Genomic DNA, 18,824 nt, shown 5'->3' on the forward strand with positions numbered 1-18,824 from the left:
AAACAGGACCTGCAGAGAAGCTAAAAATTTGGGTAGGAAGTTTCTTTGTGCTATGTGATTCCTGTTCTTGTGCTGTCGTTCTGTGTTAGGTTGGACGCTGGAATGTACTTCGTGACGCGTCCTCTCACGAGCTGACCTGACACTCCCTACCTCCAGCACGGTGAGAGGTGCAGCTTTTCCTATGAATTCATGTTCTCTTTTCACTTGTATATCTGCTGAAGAGGATCCCAGAAGAGGGTCGAAATATACAGATGAATCAATCTCCTGTGTTTCTGTCTCAATGTGAGTTATTACCGAGCATTGGCAAGTGTTCATTACATTTTAGTTATATATATATATATATATATATATATATATATATATATATATATATATATATATATATATATATATATATATATATATATATATATATGCAAGGAATTCGCGAGAGCAGACGAAATATACACAAACACTGATCTCTGGCTGAAGGAGACTCGAACCTACGACAAGGTACACAGTGTTTTACCAATCTACCCACACTGTCCAGTGTGGGTAGATTGGTAAAGCACTGCGTACCGTGTCCTCAGGTTCGTAGGTTCGAGTCTCCTTCAGCCAGAGATCAGTGTATATATATATATATATATATATATATATATATACATATACATATATATACAGTGAGAGGCTCAGTCCGCTAAAGCCCGAGCCAGGCATTCCATGTGCCTGTCACGTGGAGGCTAAGAAACCATATATAAGATAAGTTTTATTCGAGAAATCCACAATTGACTTTAGATTCATTGTCATAAGACTGACGCAGCCAAGTTGATAAAAATTATGACAGAGTGTTTCTACATTGTGGCTTATCAAGCCACAATGTGTGTGTTTCTACAGTGTAACATTAGTTCCATGGCTTATCAAGTCACAGTAAAGGTCACAAGACGAGAAATACTTTTGTTTACGTCCTCCCAGACTGTAATTACTCTCATGAAACATTATCTCCAATAAAATGGCTGGAGAGAGAATAATGTTTCCAGGGAAATCATTGAAGCAAGAAGAGCTACGCCAGTAAAGTTACTGAATCAAGAGCAGTGGCATTAGTAAAGTCGTTGAAGAACGATCAATGGCGTCAGTAAAGTGCTTGTGTGAAGGTGACCTTTACACAAACACAAGGATGACCTTTTCACAAACCACACAAGCTTCACAGAGGATGTCACCCCCGGGACGGCCGTTAGGTTGGTTGGTTAATGGTGTTAATAGTCCCTCGACTATACGAGGGTCATTAAGGTGGCATATCACCTTAATCATAATGTATAAACATATATATATGCACACACCGAGTGACATACACGGTGTATACATCCTGCCTGCCGCCATAGGGTCATAGGGTGAGTGTACATGGTGTGGCCGCAAAACTGGGGCTGTTTTGAAGAAGTTAGGGAATGTTGAAAGGTACATCTACACCTGGTTTTAACCCAGGGATCTACACCTGACTCTAAACCAGAGATCCATACCTGGTTCTAGCCCAGAGATTCACACCTGGTTCTCACCCAGAGGTCCATACCTGGTTCTTACCCAGAGATCTACACCTGGTTCTCACCCAGAGATCCATACCTGGTTCTCACCCAGAGACCCATACCTGGTTCTCACCCAGAGATCCATACCTGGTTCTCACCCAGAGATCCACACCTGGTTCTCACCCAGAGATCCACACCTGGTTCTCACCCAGAGATCCACACCTGGTTCTCACCCAGAGATTCACTGGTTCTCACCCAAAGATCCACACCTGGTTCCCACCCAGAGATTCACACCTGGTTCTCACCCAAAGATCCACACCTGGTTCCCACCCAGAGATCCACACCTGGTTCTCACCCAAAGATCCACTCCTGGTTCTCACCCAGAGATCTACACCTGGTTCTCACCCAGAGATTCACACCTGGTTCTCACCCAGAGATTCACACCTGGTTCTCACCCAAAGATCCACACCTGGTTCTCACACAGAGATCCACACCTGGTTCCCACCCAGAGATCCACACCTGGTTCCTACCCAGAGATCCACACCAGGTTCCCACCCAGAGATCCACACCTGGTTCCCACCCAGAGATCCACACCTGGTTCCCACCCAGAGATCCACACCTGGTTCCCACCCAGAGATCCACACCTGGTTCCTACCCAGAGATCCACACCTGGTTCCCGCCCAGAGATCCACACCTGGTTCCCACCCAGAGAGCCACACCTGGTTCCTACCCAGAGATCCACACCTCGTTCCCGCCCAGAGATCCACACCTGGTTCCCACCCACCCAGAGAGCCACACCTGGTTCCCACCCAGAGATCCACACCTGGTTCCCACCCAGAGATCCACACCTGGTTCCCACCCAGAGATCCACACCTGGTTCTCACCCAAAGATCCAATCCTGGTTCTCACCCAGAGATCTACACCTGGTTCTCACCCAGAGATTCACACCTGGTTCTCACCCAGAGATTCACACCTGGTTCTCACCCAAAGATCCACACCTGGTTCTCACCCAGAGATCCACACCTGGTTTCCACCCAGAGATCCACACCTGGTTCCCACCCAGAGATCCACACCTGGTTCCCACCCAGAGATCCACACCTGGTTCCCACCCAGAGAGCCACACCTGGTTCCCACCCAGAGATCCACACCTGGTTCCCACACAGAGATCCACACCTGGCTCCCACCCAGAGATCCACACCTGGTTCTCACCCAAAGATCCACTCCTGGTTCTCACCCAGATATCCACACCTGGTTCTCACCCAAAGATCCACACCTGGTTCCCACCCAGTGATCCACACCTGGTTCCCACAGAGAGATCCACACCTGGTTCTCACCCAAAGATCCACACCTGGTTCCCACCCAGAGATCCACACCTGGTTCTCACCCAAAGTAACCAGTGTACCAGTAGATGACTCACTACCAACCGTCTGTGTGAATCATTGACTGGTACACTGGTTACTGGTAACTGGTTACTAGGAACTGGTACTACTACTGAGACTGGTTCTCACCCAGATATCTACACCTGGTTCTCACCCAGAGATTCACACCTGGTTCTCACCCAGAGATTCACACCTGGTTCTCACCCAAAGATCCACACCTGGTTCTCACCCAGAGATCCACACCAGGTTCCCACCCAGAGATCCACACCTGGTTCCCACCCAGAGATCCACACCAGGTTCCCACCCAGAGATTCCCACCTGGTTCCCACCCAGAGATCCACACCTGGTTCCCACCCAGAGATCCACACCTGGTTCCTACCCAGAGAGCCACACCTGGTTCCTACCCAGAGATCCACACCTGGTTCTCACCCAGAGAGCCACACCTGGTTCCCACCCAGAGATCCACACCTGGTTCCCGCCCAGAGATCCACACCTGGTTTTCACCCAGAGAGCCACACCTGGTTCCCACCCAGAGATCCACACCTGGTTCCCACCCAGAGATCCACACCTGGTTCCCACCCAGAGTTCCACACCTAGTTCCCACCCAGAGATCCACACCTGGTTCCTATCCAGAGATCCACACCTAGTTCCCACCCAGAGATCTATACCTGGTTCCCACCCAGAGATCCACACCTGGTTCCCACCCAGAGAGCCACACCTGGTTCCCACCCAGAGATCCACACCTGGTTCCCACCCAGAGATCCACACCTGGTTCCCACCCAGAGATCCACACCTGGTTCCTACCCAGAGATCCACACCTGGTTCCTACCCAGAGATCCACACCTAGTTCCCACCCAGAGATCCACACCTGGTTCCCACCCAGAGAGCCACACCTGGTTCCCACCCAGAGAGCCACACCTGGTTCCCACCCAGAGATCCACACCTGGTTCCCACCCAGAGATCCACACCTGGTTCCTACCCAAAGATTCACACCTAGTTCCCACCCAGAGATCTATACCTGGTTCCCACCCAGAGATCCACACCTGGTTCCCACCCAGAGATCCAATCCTGGTTCCCACCCAGAGATCCACACCTGGTTCCCACCCAGAGAGACACACCTGGTTCCCACCCAGAGAGCCACACCTGGTTCCCATCCAGAGAGCCACACCTGGTTCCCACCCAGAGATCCACACCTGGTTCCCACCCAGAGATCCACACCTGGTTCCCACCCAGAGATCCACACCTGGTTCCCACCCAGAGATCCACACCTGGTTCCCACCCAGAGATCCACACCTGGTTCCCACCCAGAGATCCACACCTGGTTCCCACCCAGAGAGCCACACCTGGTTCCCACCCAGGGAGCCACACCTGGTTCTCACCCAGAGATCCACACCTGGTTCCCACCCAAAGATCCACACCTGTTCCCACCCAAAGAACCACACCTGGTTCCCACCCAAAGATCCACACCTGGTTCCCACCCAAAGATCCACACCTGGTTCCCACCCAAAGATCCACACCCGGTTCCCACCCAAAGATCCACACCTGGTTCCCACCCAAAGATCCACACCTGGTTCCCACCCAAAGATCCACACCTGGTTCCCACCCAAAGATCCACACCCAGTTCCCACCCAAAGATCCACACCTGGTTCCCACCCAAAGATCCACACCTGGTTCTCACCCAAAGATCCACACCTGGCTCCCACCCAAAGATCCACACCTGGTTCCCACCCAAAGATCCACACCCGGTTCCCACCCAAAGATCCACACCTGGTTCCCACCCAAAGATCCACACCTGGTTCCCACCCAAAGATCCACACCTGGTTCCCACCCAAAGATCCACACCCAGTTCCCACCCAAAGATCCACACCTGGTTCCCACCCAAAGATCCACACCTGGTTCTCACCCAAAGATCCACACCTGGCTCCCACCCAACGATCCACATCTGGTTCCCACCCAAAGATCCACACCCGGTTCCCACCCAAAGATCCACACCTGGTTCCCACCCAAAGATCCACACCTGGTTCCCACCCAAAGATCCACACCTGGTTCCCACCCAAAGATCCACACCCAGTTCCCACCCAAAGATCCACACCTGGTTCCCACCCAAAGATCCACACCTGGTTCCCACCCAAAGATCCACACCCGGTTCCCACCCAAAGATCCACACCTGGTTCCCACCCAAAGATCCACACCTGGTTCCCACCCAAAGATCCACACCCGGTTCCCACCCAAAGATCCACACCTGGTTCCCACCCAAAGATCCACACCTGGTTCCCACCCAAAGATCCACACCTGGTTCCCACCCAAAGATCCACACCTGGTTCCCACCCAAAGAACCACACCTGGCTCCCCCCCCAAAGATCCACACCTGTTCCCACCCAAAGAACCACACCTGGTTCCCACCCAAAGATCCACACCTGGTTCCCACCCAAAGATCCACACCCGGTTCCCACCCAAAGATCCACACCTGGTTCCCACCCAAAGATCCATACCTGCTCACCCTTTTCGTCCCAGTGTTTCACACTTGTCGACCCATTTATCTTACCACACAAAACAAGTCTCTCTCTCTCTCTCTCTCTCTCTCTCTCTCTCTCTCTCTCTCTCTCTCTCTCTCTCCCTCACACACACAACTCTAATCTTTTCTTTGATGTGTATTTTCAAAGTTTTTTTTAATTGATTTTTATTTCTTTTTTTACTATTTGAGTCATTTTTCTCGAATGCTGAGAATTTTCTTGTGCTCATTTCTGTAACTTGCTTGCCTATTATTATTATTATTATTATTATTATTATTATTATTGTTATTATTATTATTATTATTGCAGGTAGCTCCAGCTCTTGATCCTGGGGAGTGTGAAAACACCTCTCTCAGTCTGCCCAACTCGCCCCTCTCCCTGATGCCCCTACCCAGGTTCACCACCGGCAGTGGGCACCTTGCCCACGTCACCTGCTTGCTGGAGGGGCGGTCCCAGACCCACTACTCTAGAACCTGCACTGCCACAGACCCAGAGCTAGAGACCTCGACCGTCTGCCAGTACACTATCACGCTCACTGGTGAGGGGTATATCTCTCTATCTGTCTATCTATAACTCTATCGCTCTCTATATATCTGTGTGAGTGCCTGAGAGATGGAACCAGGAACTGAAACTCGACCCCTGTAACTACAATTAGGCGAGTGCATATGAGTGAGTACATTAAACATCGTACATCGTGGTGAGCACATCTAAGGGAGTACATTTAGGTAGGTACACCTGAGTACATGTAAGTGAGTACATCCAGAAGAGTACATGCATCTTAAAAAACATCACCTTAGAGTGAACTAGCGAGGAATCTCCCCAGCACTACACCTCCCCAGCCCTATATCTCCCCAGCACTACACCTCCCCAGCACTGAACCTCGCCAGGACTGCACCTCCACAGCACTGCACCTCTACATCAGTGCACCTCCACAGCACTGCACCTCTACATCAGTGCACCTCCACAGCACTGCACCTCCACAGCAGTGCACCTCCCCAGCACTACACCCCCATAGTAGTGCACCTCCACAGCACTGGCTATAGCACAGGATGATATCATTGCTAGAAGCTACGGTAACTCACTGAATAGTTATGCTAAGAGCAAATTAGTGTAGTTGGCTGATGCTCCTGATATTACTTCTTGGCTGGAATATAACAGTTTGTTGAGTGTTGATGTCGAGAGGGAGGCAGTGATTTCTTGCATTGAGCAGGGAGGTATAATATCTGTTGAGGAGTGAGGAAGAGCCATATGCGAGTGTGGGGGAGGTACACGAAGCAGTGGATATAATGAAATGGGATAAAGCAACTGGGCTAGGTGGAACCAAGAAAGAAATGCTAAAAGCAAGTGGGGATATAGTTTTGGAGTTGTTGATGTTTTTGTTCGGTATATACTTGAAAGGGGAGGAAGATACCTAGGGATTGACAGAGATCATGTAGAGTTCCTTTTATATAAGGAAAAAGAGGGATAAATTAGAGTGTAAAACTTACAGAGGGAATAAGCCTGTCGAGTTTACCAGGTAAAGTGTATGGTAGAGTTATTATTGAAAAAAATACGGGTAAGATTAAGAGTAAGACTGCAGCGGAATAAGGTGATTTTAAGAAGGGTTGAGGATGCGTTCACGTTGAAGTATATTAGTCAACAAAACTCACATTAAATGTGATGAACTTTTCATTGCACTTATGGATTTAGAAAAGGTACGTAACAGAGTGGATAGGCGAGCAATGTGACAGATGTTGCAAATGAAACTGGTAGATAGGTTACTTAAAGCAGTTAGGAGTTTTTACGAAGATAGTGAGGCTCAGGAGAGGATGTGTAGGACAGAGGGAGATTATTTTCCAGTAAAAATAGGTCTTAGAGAGGGATGTGTGATGCCATCATGAATGGAGGAATGTTGAGGAGAGTTGCCACAGTCATTGTTTACTTAATGTAGACGAATTTGGGAGGGAATATAAAAGGCGGAAATTAAAAACGGATATAGGAAAGAGCAAGGTGACTCGAGCCAACGAACCCTGTGACAAGGTACACATTACAATACACACCATCCCACACATAGATATATAGACATATAGATATATGCTATATGCAAAACAAGTCACTTGGGGATGAAAGAGAAATAGCTCTAGGCCTTTCACAATGTCGCCAGTGCCTTGTTAGGAGCTACGCAGTGTTCAAATAGACAAGTAGAGTGGAACAAACCTAGAGGAAGGATGCCGTGGTGAGCACAGCCATATCTTCACTCTAAGAGGACTCTGTAGGAGGGTTGGGGGTTGTTGACATTGCTGTGCTCACTAGGACTTCCTTCTTCTGTGTTTTGTCCACCCACTTGGCTACTGCAACATTTCATGGTGCCTGACGAGGCACTCGCAACAGTGTGAAAGCCCTAGAGCTAGTTTTTTCATCTTCTCTGGCTTGATTTGCAATGATTTTATCTCTTGTTCGCAGTTGTCTTGCGCATACATAAATTGGCTACGAGGAAATACTTTGAGATTTCTCCACTGTGTAGTTATTGGTTGTAGAGGTGATTGTTAGAAGGTGGTTGATAGGGGCTAGTAATGGTTAGTGGTTGTCAGAGGGTATGGTTGAGGAGGTAGAGGGTGACAGAGTGTGTTTACGTCTTCTTGGTGGCTTCTCACCATCTGGAAGTCAGGAAGTGAGTCAACGCTGAATCACAACACCAGTATAAAGCTGTGTGTTTGTGTTGTGTGTGTGTGTGTGTGTGTGTGTGTGTGTGTGTGCGTGTGTGTGTGTGTGTGTGTGTGTGTGTGTGTGTGTGTGTGTGTGTGTGTGTGTGGGTTTTCTTCTTAGTTTCTTCCCCCCTGCCATACCCATTCTTAAAACTATATATAAAATCAACCTTCGCTATTTCTTCATGAACAGTGGAAACGGTCAATAGCCAGCTATATCAGTCGTTATCAGGAATGGTTAATACAACTGACGGTTAACCATTGCTGATAATCGTCCAAGTCACTCCAGGTCCTCCACGACCAAGCACTACGAGGAGTCTCCATGTTAATCTAGCAGGTATTAGATTACTCCTTCAATTCATCATATAGGAAATCGTCTGGTACTCGCCTGTATGTGGTTGCAGGTGTCGAGTCACAACTCCTGGTGTAAGGGTAATTTTTCAGGGCATCTAAGCTGAATACTTCAACCAGCCTGGGATACTGACATCTGGGTTGAAATCCCACCCGTGGGCTGTGAGATGTAATGTTTGTAAATATACTGTATGATTGTGGTGTTTGAGCACATACTGACTCACAGTGTTCCACTCTCTTACTCGTGAGACTGAATATGTATATTTCTTGATGTGTTTGTGACTCAGCTGGGTTTTAGTTTCCATGTATGTCCTGGTGCAAATGTTTTACTGCATGAGAAACAGCCTCTCCATATCCACACTATTAATGCTTCTGAAAATCTTATGTGTTGTAATATGTTGTCTTTGTGTTTGTAGTTTCCCAGGCTTCAGTTTCCAGGTCTTACCTCGCCTCAAGTTTTTTTTAGTACACCTCTTTTGCTTATTCTTCACTTTCCAGTTGTGTTCCCGTGTTCCAGCTCACCTTGCAGAAAGACTTTATTTTTCACTTTTTTTGTCTCTTGTATATTCTGATAATGTTTCGTCTGAGATTTTTTTTTAGCTCTGTTAGAGCGAGATCTTGAAGAGTTTCTCCTAAGGTTTTTAATCCCAGAGACTAACATGGTAGCCAACAACTTGGCTTTCTTGAGTCTTCATCCCTGTTTGTACTCGCCCAGTTGTGTTTTGCAGTTGTGGTTTACAGCTCTTGCAATAATATTTTCAAATAAGAATATATATTTAATGATTATTTCTTAGTGCTAATATGACAGTAGCTACTGTATTATTGTATTATTATTTTTGTATATTTTTAACAGCATCTATTGTCATTTGTATAGAAATGATTACTATATATTTATCTCTTATTATTACTTCTATCTATACTTTGCTTCTTCGTTCTTGCCTATATGTAACTACAGGACAAAAGCTATGCTACTGGCATCTCATCTTCGTCATTTAACTTTCAAAGTTCTTCTCATATTATTAAATTTCCGGTGGTTATAGTGCCTACTATGTCACTCTCTTGGATCCCGGTCATGTGTTATGTCACTAATTTGTCAAGAAACACTTTTGGAACCTCTTACTTCTTCCTTTCTTTACGACCGTGGTCTTTTGTTTTCCTGGGTGAAGATGCATACGGGTGTGTAAATACAAAGTTTTAATAGTTTTTTTTTAATTTCAGGTGGAACAGTTGTTTCTGCTGATGTCTCCCCGAGCACACCTGACGATCCCAACAGATATGAGCTCTCGGAGGCGGCCAATGGAAGTGCTGAAGGTGGTGATACCACCGCCAACACCACCAGCATTCACCACACACACAACAAACTTCCTGTTGAAGGTACATTCCCTGGGAAGTCTCACACCACGTCCCTAGAGAGCGGAGGCAAGGACGACCGAGATGACTTTTATGATGTAAGAGAGACTGATGATAATGGCAACGGAGAGTTGTATTATTATTATGATGCCAGTGAGAGGGATCTCGAGGACGACTTCGAGTTGGACGATGACGACAACAACGAAGACGACCATGACGCAGCGTTGCCAGAGACGCGAACTGGCGATAAATCAGCGGAGGCAGGACGAAGAAAAACTCTCGCCGACACTATTGATGGTAACAGACTCGATGCTGCGGAAGGCACTGGGAACACGCACAGGGTAAATGATCTTGAAACTAGTGAGGGAGTCACGACTTTGTCAACACCAGGTAGCCACGATCACCTCCCACGCGCACGTCGAATCGAAAGTGGATCCCATTACGACCATTTCAACAACGTCATTTCCATGTCCAAAAATATGGAGGACACATCTGGCTCACCAAAAAAAGTCCAAGGAAAAATTAGAGATGAAATAAGAGTTCGCAGTCAAGATTATTCAGGAGACAGACCGGAAGAACGAAGAGGAAATGAGAAGACACAGCACCAGACTAGCACTCAAACAAGATTAAGCAGGGTCCAACAAGTGCCTCTAGATAGCGATGCTGTGGCAGCCAAAGTCCCGGGGACCCAGATGAGACCAGGGAAATATAATGAGAGTAACTACGGTTTCAAAACCAGTCATGAAGGCAGTTTCAGTAAATCTGGGACTGAAGGAGCTGAAGTGCAGAAGCAAGCTAAGAAAACACTAGAGTCTGGTCCACGTAGACCTGACATGACAGACGACAGAACGAAGAGGAAAGAAATGAAAGAGGATCGAAAATTGAGAGGTTATGTAGCGAGACAAGACATAAACAGAGGAACGGAGGAACTGGAAGAACGCAATGGCGAAACGAGAATTGCAGATGAGGGTAGTAGCACTAGAGACACAGAGGAGGTAGCAGGGAGCCAGCCAGCGACGATGGAGGCCGTAGTGACGATGAAGATGATGGTGCAAGAGTGCAGCGTCGTGGAGGAGGTGTCACAGGTGCTGCAAAATGCACTACTTCTTCAGAACACCTGTAAGGAGCTCACCTGTCACCACCCACACACCACCTGCACCCACACGTGAGTTGAAATCTTACAGATCACTGCGATATAGATGGAGATCTTGCTGTGAACAAGGTTTGTTAGTGAATGATTACCTCCTGGAACCAGGTGTAACCCTGGCCAAGGAGTTAACTATAATGTTTTTCCCACCTGGAACAGATCAAGAGGCAGCGGTACAGTGGACGTAGTGTGGGCAGTGGGTGGTGTGTACGAGACCTTGAACACTGAAGATGGTGACTACCATGTACCTGAAGTGGAGACCGGTATAGCATCTGTGCTAGTAAGTAGACCAAGCCACTCTCTCTCTCTACCACTCTCTCTCTCTCTCTCTCTCTCTCTCTCTCTCTCTCTCTCTCTCTCTCTCTCTCTCTCTCTCTCTCTCTCTCTCTCTCTCTCTGTAGGTAGACACACGAACTTGGTCCACTTACAATTACATTAAGATTTTTCCCCTAAGGACGACATTATTGGACATCCCGATGTCTCCTCTTCTTCCCTCCTTATACTTCATATCGCCATAAAAAACGATTTTTTCAATTATCTTTTCTCATTTATATTCCATTTAAAATTCTTTACAATCTTGTGTAGAAAAGCATACTTAACTTTTATTTTTTTTAAGAAAATCAAATTTGATAAAATTGCTTTAAATTTTTTTTTACAAAAACCAACATCAGCGCAAAAATATTCTTAAAATTCACTAGCGTTTGAAGTCGATCAGAAGAACCATTCTTTAGTTCTTACATAGGAAACAGTTTAATAAAATTGGCAAATTGAAATTTATAGAGTTCAAAGTGAATGCCAAGTTTTCTTTAAATAAAACCCAGTGAAAGTTTGAAGCCTATCAGACAAGGCGTTCTCCAGCAAATGATCAGATTCCAACGATCCCTTATTTTTAACAATTCCAGTGAAACTGTTAAAATTTGCAATTGCTCATGTTAAACTTATGCGTTGTAGTCGTTGCAAGCCTTCCCACAGAAACCATTGTTGCATGTTGCAGGAGTCCACGCAGCAGGTGTTGAGATCGTCACACTTGAGGAGGACCTTGGAGGCCCTGGGTGCCACCCTCGATCCCTCCTCCTTCAACCTGACTCAACTCGACCTGGTGTGTCGCCAGCCAGGCCATGGACTCGACTCACACACCAGCCGCTGTGGTAGGTCGAGAGAGAGAGAGAGAGAGGGAGAGAGAGAGAGAGAGAGAGAGAGAGAGAGAGAGAGAGAGAGAGAGAGAGAGAGAGAGAGAGAGAGAGAGAGAGAGAGAGAGAGAGAGAGAGAGAGATCAGAGAGAGAGAGAGAGAGAGAGAGAGAGAGAGAGAGAGAGAGAGAGAGAGAGAGAGAGAGAGAGAGAGAGAGAGAGAGAGAGAGAGAGAGAGAGAGAGTATCTCTTACAAGTGACATCAGTGATGACTTGCCTACTTGTTGTCACAAGTGACGTTACTGTTTCACTCCACCCACCTGTTTGTTACATGATGACCACCTGAACAATCAAGTTATTGCTACCCTTGGTCCACAGGGTTACACTGCTATCCAGTTTCCTCTTGAAAAGTTCTTCCTTTGTTCTGGCAAGTCTCCTCGCACCGCTGACAACAGGTTACAGCGTCTTGGGCTACGGATGTTAGACACAATACTCTCTCATTGCTACCATGGCATCTCTGCTGTTCATCAAGTTTATTTTACACTTCTTTCATCATCTCTCACCCTGGTTACCTCTTATGGTAGCGTATCGGCTCTGCTCCTGGCCCACGAATATTTTCCATGTATATACTGTGAGATATTGTGGGTTTTTTTTCCCTCTCTCAGTTGCGGAGACCACTTAAGGTGCCTTGGTTTCCAGTAGTTCACAGGTTATGGGAATGATATTCGACTGGTTACCTGGAGTATACCTGGTTAAAGATATCTGTGTTTTCTTTCTTTGATTCCCATGACTTTGAACAAGCCATTGCTAGTATGTCCAAGCACTCGGCTCCAGATTCACACTCATGGAACTGCATAGTCACCAAAATCTGAAAAAAAATTATCACATATAATTACATAAACAAAAAAAGCGGATGATTTGGAAAAGTTAACATTGCACGGAAGCTGTTCTTTCTGGACCTCCTTTCTGGTGTGTAGTCGCTGACAGTCGTTCTTCGTAGTTTATATTTATGAGTTGTGACTTTGAGTGGTATGAGAAAAGACGAATTAATGAGTTCTTCTGTGGCTTCGGTATGAAGCAGTCGGGGCACTGTTGGTGTCAGTGATACAATAGTCGGGTCACTGTTGGTGTCAGTGATACAATAGTCGGGTCACTGTTGGTGTCAGTGATACAATAGTCGGGTCACTGTTGGTGTCAGTGATACAATAGTCGGGTCACTGTTGGTGTCAGTCATACAACAGTCGGGTCACTGTTGGTGTCAGTGATACAATAGTCGGGTCACTGTTGGTGTCAGTGATACAACAGTCGGGTCACTGTTGATGTCAGTGATACAACAGTCGGGTCACTGTTGGTGTCAGTGATACAACAGTCGGGTCACTGTTGGTGTCAGTGATACAACAGTCGGGTCACTGTTGGTGTCAGTGATACAACAGTCGGGGCACTGTTGGTGTCAGTGATACAACAGTCGGGTCACTGTTGATGTCAGTGATACAACAGTCGGGTCACTGTTGGTGTCAGTGATACAACAGTCGGGGCACTGTTGGTGTCAGTGATACAACAGTCGGGGCACTGTTGGTGTCAGTGATACAACAGTCGGGTCACTGTTGGTGTCAGTGATACAACAGTCGGGTCACTGTTGATGTCAGTGATACAACAGTCGGGTCACTGTTGGTGTCAGTGATACAATAGTCGGGTCACTGTTGGTGTCAGTGATACAACAGTCGGGTCACTGTTGGTGTCAGTGATACAATAGTCGGGTCACTGTTGGTGTCAGTGATACAACAGTCGGGGCACTGTTGGTGTCAGTGATACAACAGTCGGGTCACTGTTGGTGTCAGTCATACAACAGTCGGGTCACTGTTGGTGTCAGTCATACAACAGTCGGGTCACTGTTGGTGTCAGTCATACAACAGTCGGGTCACTGTTGGTGTCAGTGATACAATAGTCGGGTCACTGTTGGTGTCAGTGATACAATAGTCGGGTCACTGTTGGTGTCAGTCATACAACAGTCGGGTCACTGTTGGTGTCAGTCATACAACAGTCGGGTCACTGTTGGTGTCAGTCATACAACAGTCGGGTCACTGTTGGCGTCAGTCATACAACAGTCGGGTCACTGTTGGTGTCAGTCATACAACAGTCGGGTCACTGTTGGTGTCAGTCATACAACAGTCGGGTCACTGTTGGTGTCAGTCATACAACAGTCGGGTCACTGTTGGTGTCAGTCATACAACAGTCGGGTCACTGTTGGTGTCAGTCATACAACAGTCGGGTCACTGTTGGCGTCAGTCATACAACAGTCGGGTCACTGTTGGTGTCAGTCATACAACAGTCGGGTCACTGTTGGTGTCAGTGATACAACAGTCGGGTCACTGTTGGTGTCAGTCATACAACAGTCGGGTCACTGTTGGTGTCAGTCATACAACAGTCGGGTCACTGTTGGTGTCAGTCATACAACAGTCGGATCACTGTTGGTGTCAGTCATACAACAGTCGGGTCACTGTTGATGTCAGTCATACAACAGTCGGGTCACTGTTGGTGTCAGTCATACAACAGTCGGGTCACTGTTGGTGTCAGTCATACAACAGTCGGGTCACTGTTGGTGTCAGTCATACAACAGTCGGGTCACTGTTGGTGTCAGTGATACAACAGTCGGGTCACTGTTGGTGTCAGTCATACAACAGTCGGGTCACTGTTGGTGTCAGTCATACAACAGTCGGGTCACTGTTGGTGTCAGTCATACAACAGTCGGGTCACTGTTGGTGTCAGTGATACAACAGTCGGGTCACTGTTGGTGTCAGTCATACAACAGTCGGGTCACTGTTGGTGTCAGTCATACAACAGTCGGGTCACTGTTGGTGTCAGTGATACAACAGTCGGGTCACTGTTGATGTCAGTCATACAACAGTCGGGTCACTGTTGGTGTCAGTCATACAACAGTCGGGTCACTGTTGGTGTCAGTCATACAACAGTCGGGTCACTGTTGGTGTCAGTGATACAACAGTCGGGTCACTGTTGATGTCAGTCATACAACAGTCGGGTCACTGTTGGTGTCAGTCATACAACAGTCGGGTCACTGTTGGTGTCAGTCATACAACAGTCGGGTCACTGTTGGTGTCAGTGATACAACAGTCGGGTCACTGTTGGTGTCAGTCATACAACAGTCGGGTCACTGTTGGTGTCAGTCATACAACAGTTGGGTCACTGTTGGTGTCAGTCATACAACAGTCGGGTCACTGTTGGTGTCAGTCATACAACAGTCGGGTCACTGTTGATGTCAGTCATACAACAGTCGGGTCACTGTTGATGTCAGTCATACAACAGTCGGGTCACTGTTGATGTCAGTCATACAACAGTCGGGTCACTGTTGATGTCAGTCATACAACAGTCGGGTCACTGTTGATGTCAGTCATACAACAGTCGGGTCACTGTTGATGTCAGTCATACAACAGTCGGGTCACTGTTGATGTCAGTCATACAACAGTCGGGTCACTGTTGGTGTCAGTCATACAACAGTCGGGTCACTGTTGGTGTCAGTCATACAACAGTCGGGTCACTGTTGGTGTCAGTCATACAACAGTCGGGTCACTGTTGATGTCAGTCATACAACAGTCGGGTCACTGTTGATGTCAGTCATACAACAGTCGGGTCACTGTTGATGTCAGTCATACAACAGTCGGGTCACTGTTGGTGTCAGTGATACAACAGTCGGGTCACTGTTGGTGTCAGTCATACAACAGTCGGGTCACTGTTGGTGTCAGTGATACAACAGTCGGGTCACTGTTGGTGTCAGTCATACAACAGTCGGGTCACTGTTGGTGTCAGTGATACAACAGTCGGGTCACTGTTGGTGTCAGTGATACAACAGTCGGGTCACTGTTGGTGTCAGTGATACAACAGTCGGGTCACTGTTGGTGTCAGTGATACAACAGTCGGGTCACTGTTGGTGTCAGTCATACAACAGTCGGGTCACTGTTGGTGTCAGTCATACAACAGTCGGGTCACTGTTGGTGTCAGTCATACAACAGTCGGGTCACTGTTGGTGTTAGTCATACAACAGTCGGGTCACTGTTGGTGTCAGTCATACAACAGTCGGGTCACTGTTGGTGTCAGTCATACAACAGTCGGGTCACTGTTGGTGTCAGTGATACAACAGTCGGGTCACTGTTGGTGTCAGTCATACAACAGTCGGGTCACTGTTGGTGTCAGTGATACAACAGTCGGGTCACTGTTGGTGTCAGTGATACAACAGTCGGGTCACTGTTGGTGTCAGTCATACAACAGTCGGGTCACTGTTGGTGTCAGTCATACAACAGTCGGGTCACTGTTGGTGTTAGTCATACAACAGTCGGGTCACTGTTGGTGTCAGTCATACAACAGTCGGGTCACTGTTGGTGTCAGTCATACAACAGTCGGGTCACTGTTGGTGTCAGTCATACAACAGTCGGGTCACTGTTGGTGTCAGTGATACAACAGTCGGGTCACTGTTGGTGTCAGTCATACAACAGTCGGGTCACTGTTGGTGTCAGTCATACAACAGTCGGGTCACTGTTGGTGTCAGTCATACAACAGTCGGGTCACTGTTGGTGTCAGTGATACAACAGTCGGGTCACTGTTGGTGTCAGTCATACAACAGTCGGGTCACTGTTGGTGTCAGTCATACAACAGTCGGGTCACTGTTGGTGTCAGTCATACAACAGTCGGGTCACTGTTGGTGTCAGTGATACAACAGTGTCACACAAGAACTGTTAGTGTAAATAATTAGGATATCGCCATGTCAAAACGAAATATGTTTTCAGAAGGAATAGTTAGGTGTCTCCTGTACCTATGTACATGAAGTCACTTCAGAACCCTGCGTCGCAGCGTACACTGCGCAACCATCATACGTCACTTCCAGTAAACAAACGTTCCGACGTGAGCAAAGGGACACACGCTGTAAAGGACCTGCCTAGTATGGGCCAGCAGGCCTCCTGCAGTGTTCCTCCTTTCTTATGTTCTTATGTTCTTATATAAATTGTGTTAATATCGTAATTTAATCAGCCATTTGTTGAGTGGGTTTGACCACTGCTTCTCAGTGTCTTGGTGAAGACCAGGAAGTTATGGTGTAAGTTACAACCTTAGCAATAATACTGTGTATATGACGTGCTGATTTAAGCCGAATCGGCTAATTTGTCTTGTTCGGCAAGAGCGTTCTTTGCCAAATTAGCAAAATGAAAATTGATTTTTTGCCGTAAATCAACGGAAATCATTCTGAACATAACGAAAAATGTATGTATCACTGATTTTTATATATTATTAAATATATTTAAACGGAGCAATGTTATACAGAGCAGAATTTTGTTAACAAAAGAAAAAAAAAAGAATTACCCTAGTTTAAGTTAGATTAAGTGAGGTTTCTAAGTTAGGTTTGATCCAAATATAAAATATTTTATATCCATCAAACACCTTAACTACTGGGAGCGCCTGGAACCACTTGGCTTGTACTCACTGGAGCGCAGGCGAGAGAGATATATCATAATCTACACCTGGAAGATTCTGGAGGGACTGGTCCCTAATACACACACATCAATCACTCCATACTAAAGCAAAAGACTTGGCAGGCGATGCAACATACCCCCGGTGAAAAGTAGGGGCGTCACTGGTACACTAAGAGAAAATGCAATGAGTGTCCGGGGCCCAAGACTGTTCAACAGCCTCACACCAGCAATAAGGAGCATTACGGGAAGATCCCTGGTTGTCTGCAAGAGGGAGCTGGACAGATACCTGAAGACGGTGCCGGATCAGCCGGGTTGTAGCTCGTACGTTGGATTGCGTGCGGCCAGCAGTAACAGCCTCGTTGATCAGGCCCTGATCCACCGGGAGGCCTGGTCGTGGACCGGGCCGCGGGGGCGTTGATCCCCGGAATGCCCTCCAGGTAGACTCCAGGTAAGTAATGAAAAAGTATATATATATATATATCAAGCTATTTTTTTTTTTTTTTAAACTTCAATTTTTTAGCTACGACATTACAAACAGGTCATTCATATGTATATGTATGAATATATATATATATATATATATATATATATATATATATATATATATATATATATATATATATATATATATATATATATATATATATATATATATATATATATATATATATGTATGTATGTATATGATACACCTGTTTGTAAGTTTATAGGTTCTTTTAGATAAGAATAATTTCGAGTAAGAATGCACCGGAAAGAGTTAGACAACACCTGTAGTAACCCAGAATTTACACAGAAGTGGTGAAGCTTATCACACGCACAGCGTGGCACCCACACGCAGAGCGTGGCACCCACACGCACAGCGTGGCATCCACACGCACAGCGTGGCACCCACACGCACAGCGTGGCACCCACACGCACAGCGTGGCACCCACACGCACAGCGTGGCACCCACACGCACAGCGTGGCATCCACACGCACAGCGTGGCACCCACACGCACAGCGTGGCACCCACACGCACAGCGTGGCACCCACACCCACAGCGTGGCACCCACACGCACAGTGTGGCACCCACACGCACAGCGTGGCACCCACACGCACAGCGTGGCATCCACACGCACAGCGTGGCACCCACACGCACAGCGTGGCATCCACACGCACAGCGTGGCACCCACACGCACAGCGTGGCACCCACACGCACAGCGTGGCACCCACACGCACAGCGTGGCACCCACACGCACAGCGTGGCACCCACACGCACAGCGTGGCACCCACACGCACAGCGTGGCACCCACACGCACAGC

At 47.2% G+C, this 18,824-nt stretch overlaps 1 protein-coding gene across 1 annotated transcript in view; it reads left to right on the forward strand.

Annotated features, from left to right (window-relative positions):
* LOC128692023 (uncharacterized) overlaps positions 1 to 18,824 on the forward strand; it is a 160,461-nt gene that overhangs the window by 48,831 nt on the left and 92,806 nt on the right. Inside the window, exons 9-12 of the mRNA XM_070085369.1 lie at positions 5,698 to 5,926; positions 9,642 to 10,938; positions 11,080 to 11,200; positions 11,915 to 12,068. Of these exons, the coding sequence (XP_069941470.1) occupies positions 5,698 to 5,926; positions 9,642 to 10,938; positions 11,080 to 11,200; positions 11,915 to 12,068 (1,801 nt within the window). The remainder of the gene's footprint in view (positions 1 to 5,697; positions 5,927 to 9,641; positions 10,939 to 11,079; positions 11,201 to 11,914; positions 12,069 to 18,824) is intronic.

This window comes from Cherax quadricarinatus, chromosome 15 (assembly GCF_038502225.1).
Source record: "Cherax quadricarinatus isolate ZL_2023a chromosome 15, ASM3850222v1, whole genome shotgun sequence".
Lineage (NCBI taxonomy): Eukaryota > Metazoa > Arthropoda > Malacostraca > Decapoda > Parastacidae > Cherax > Cherax quadricarinatus.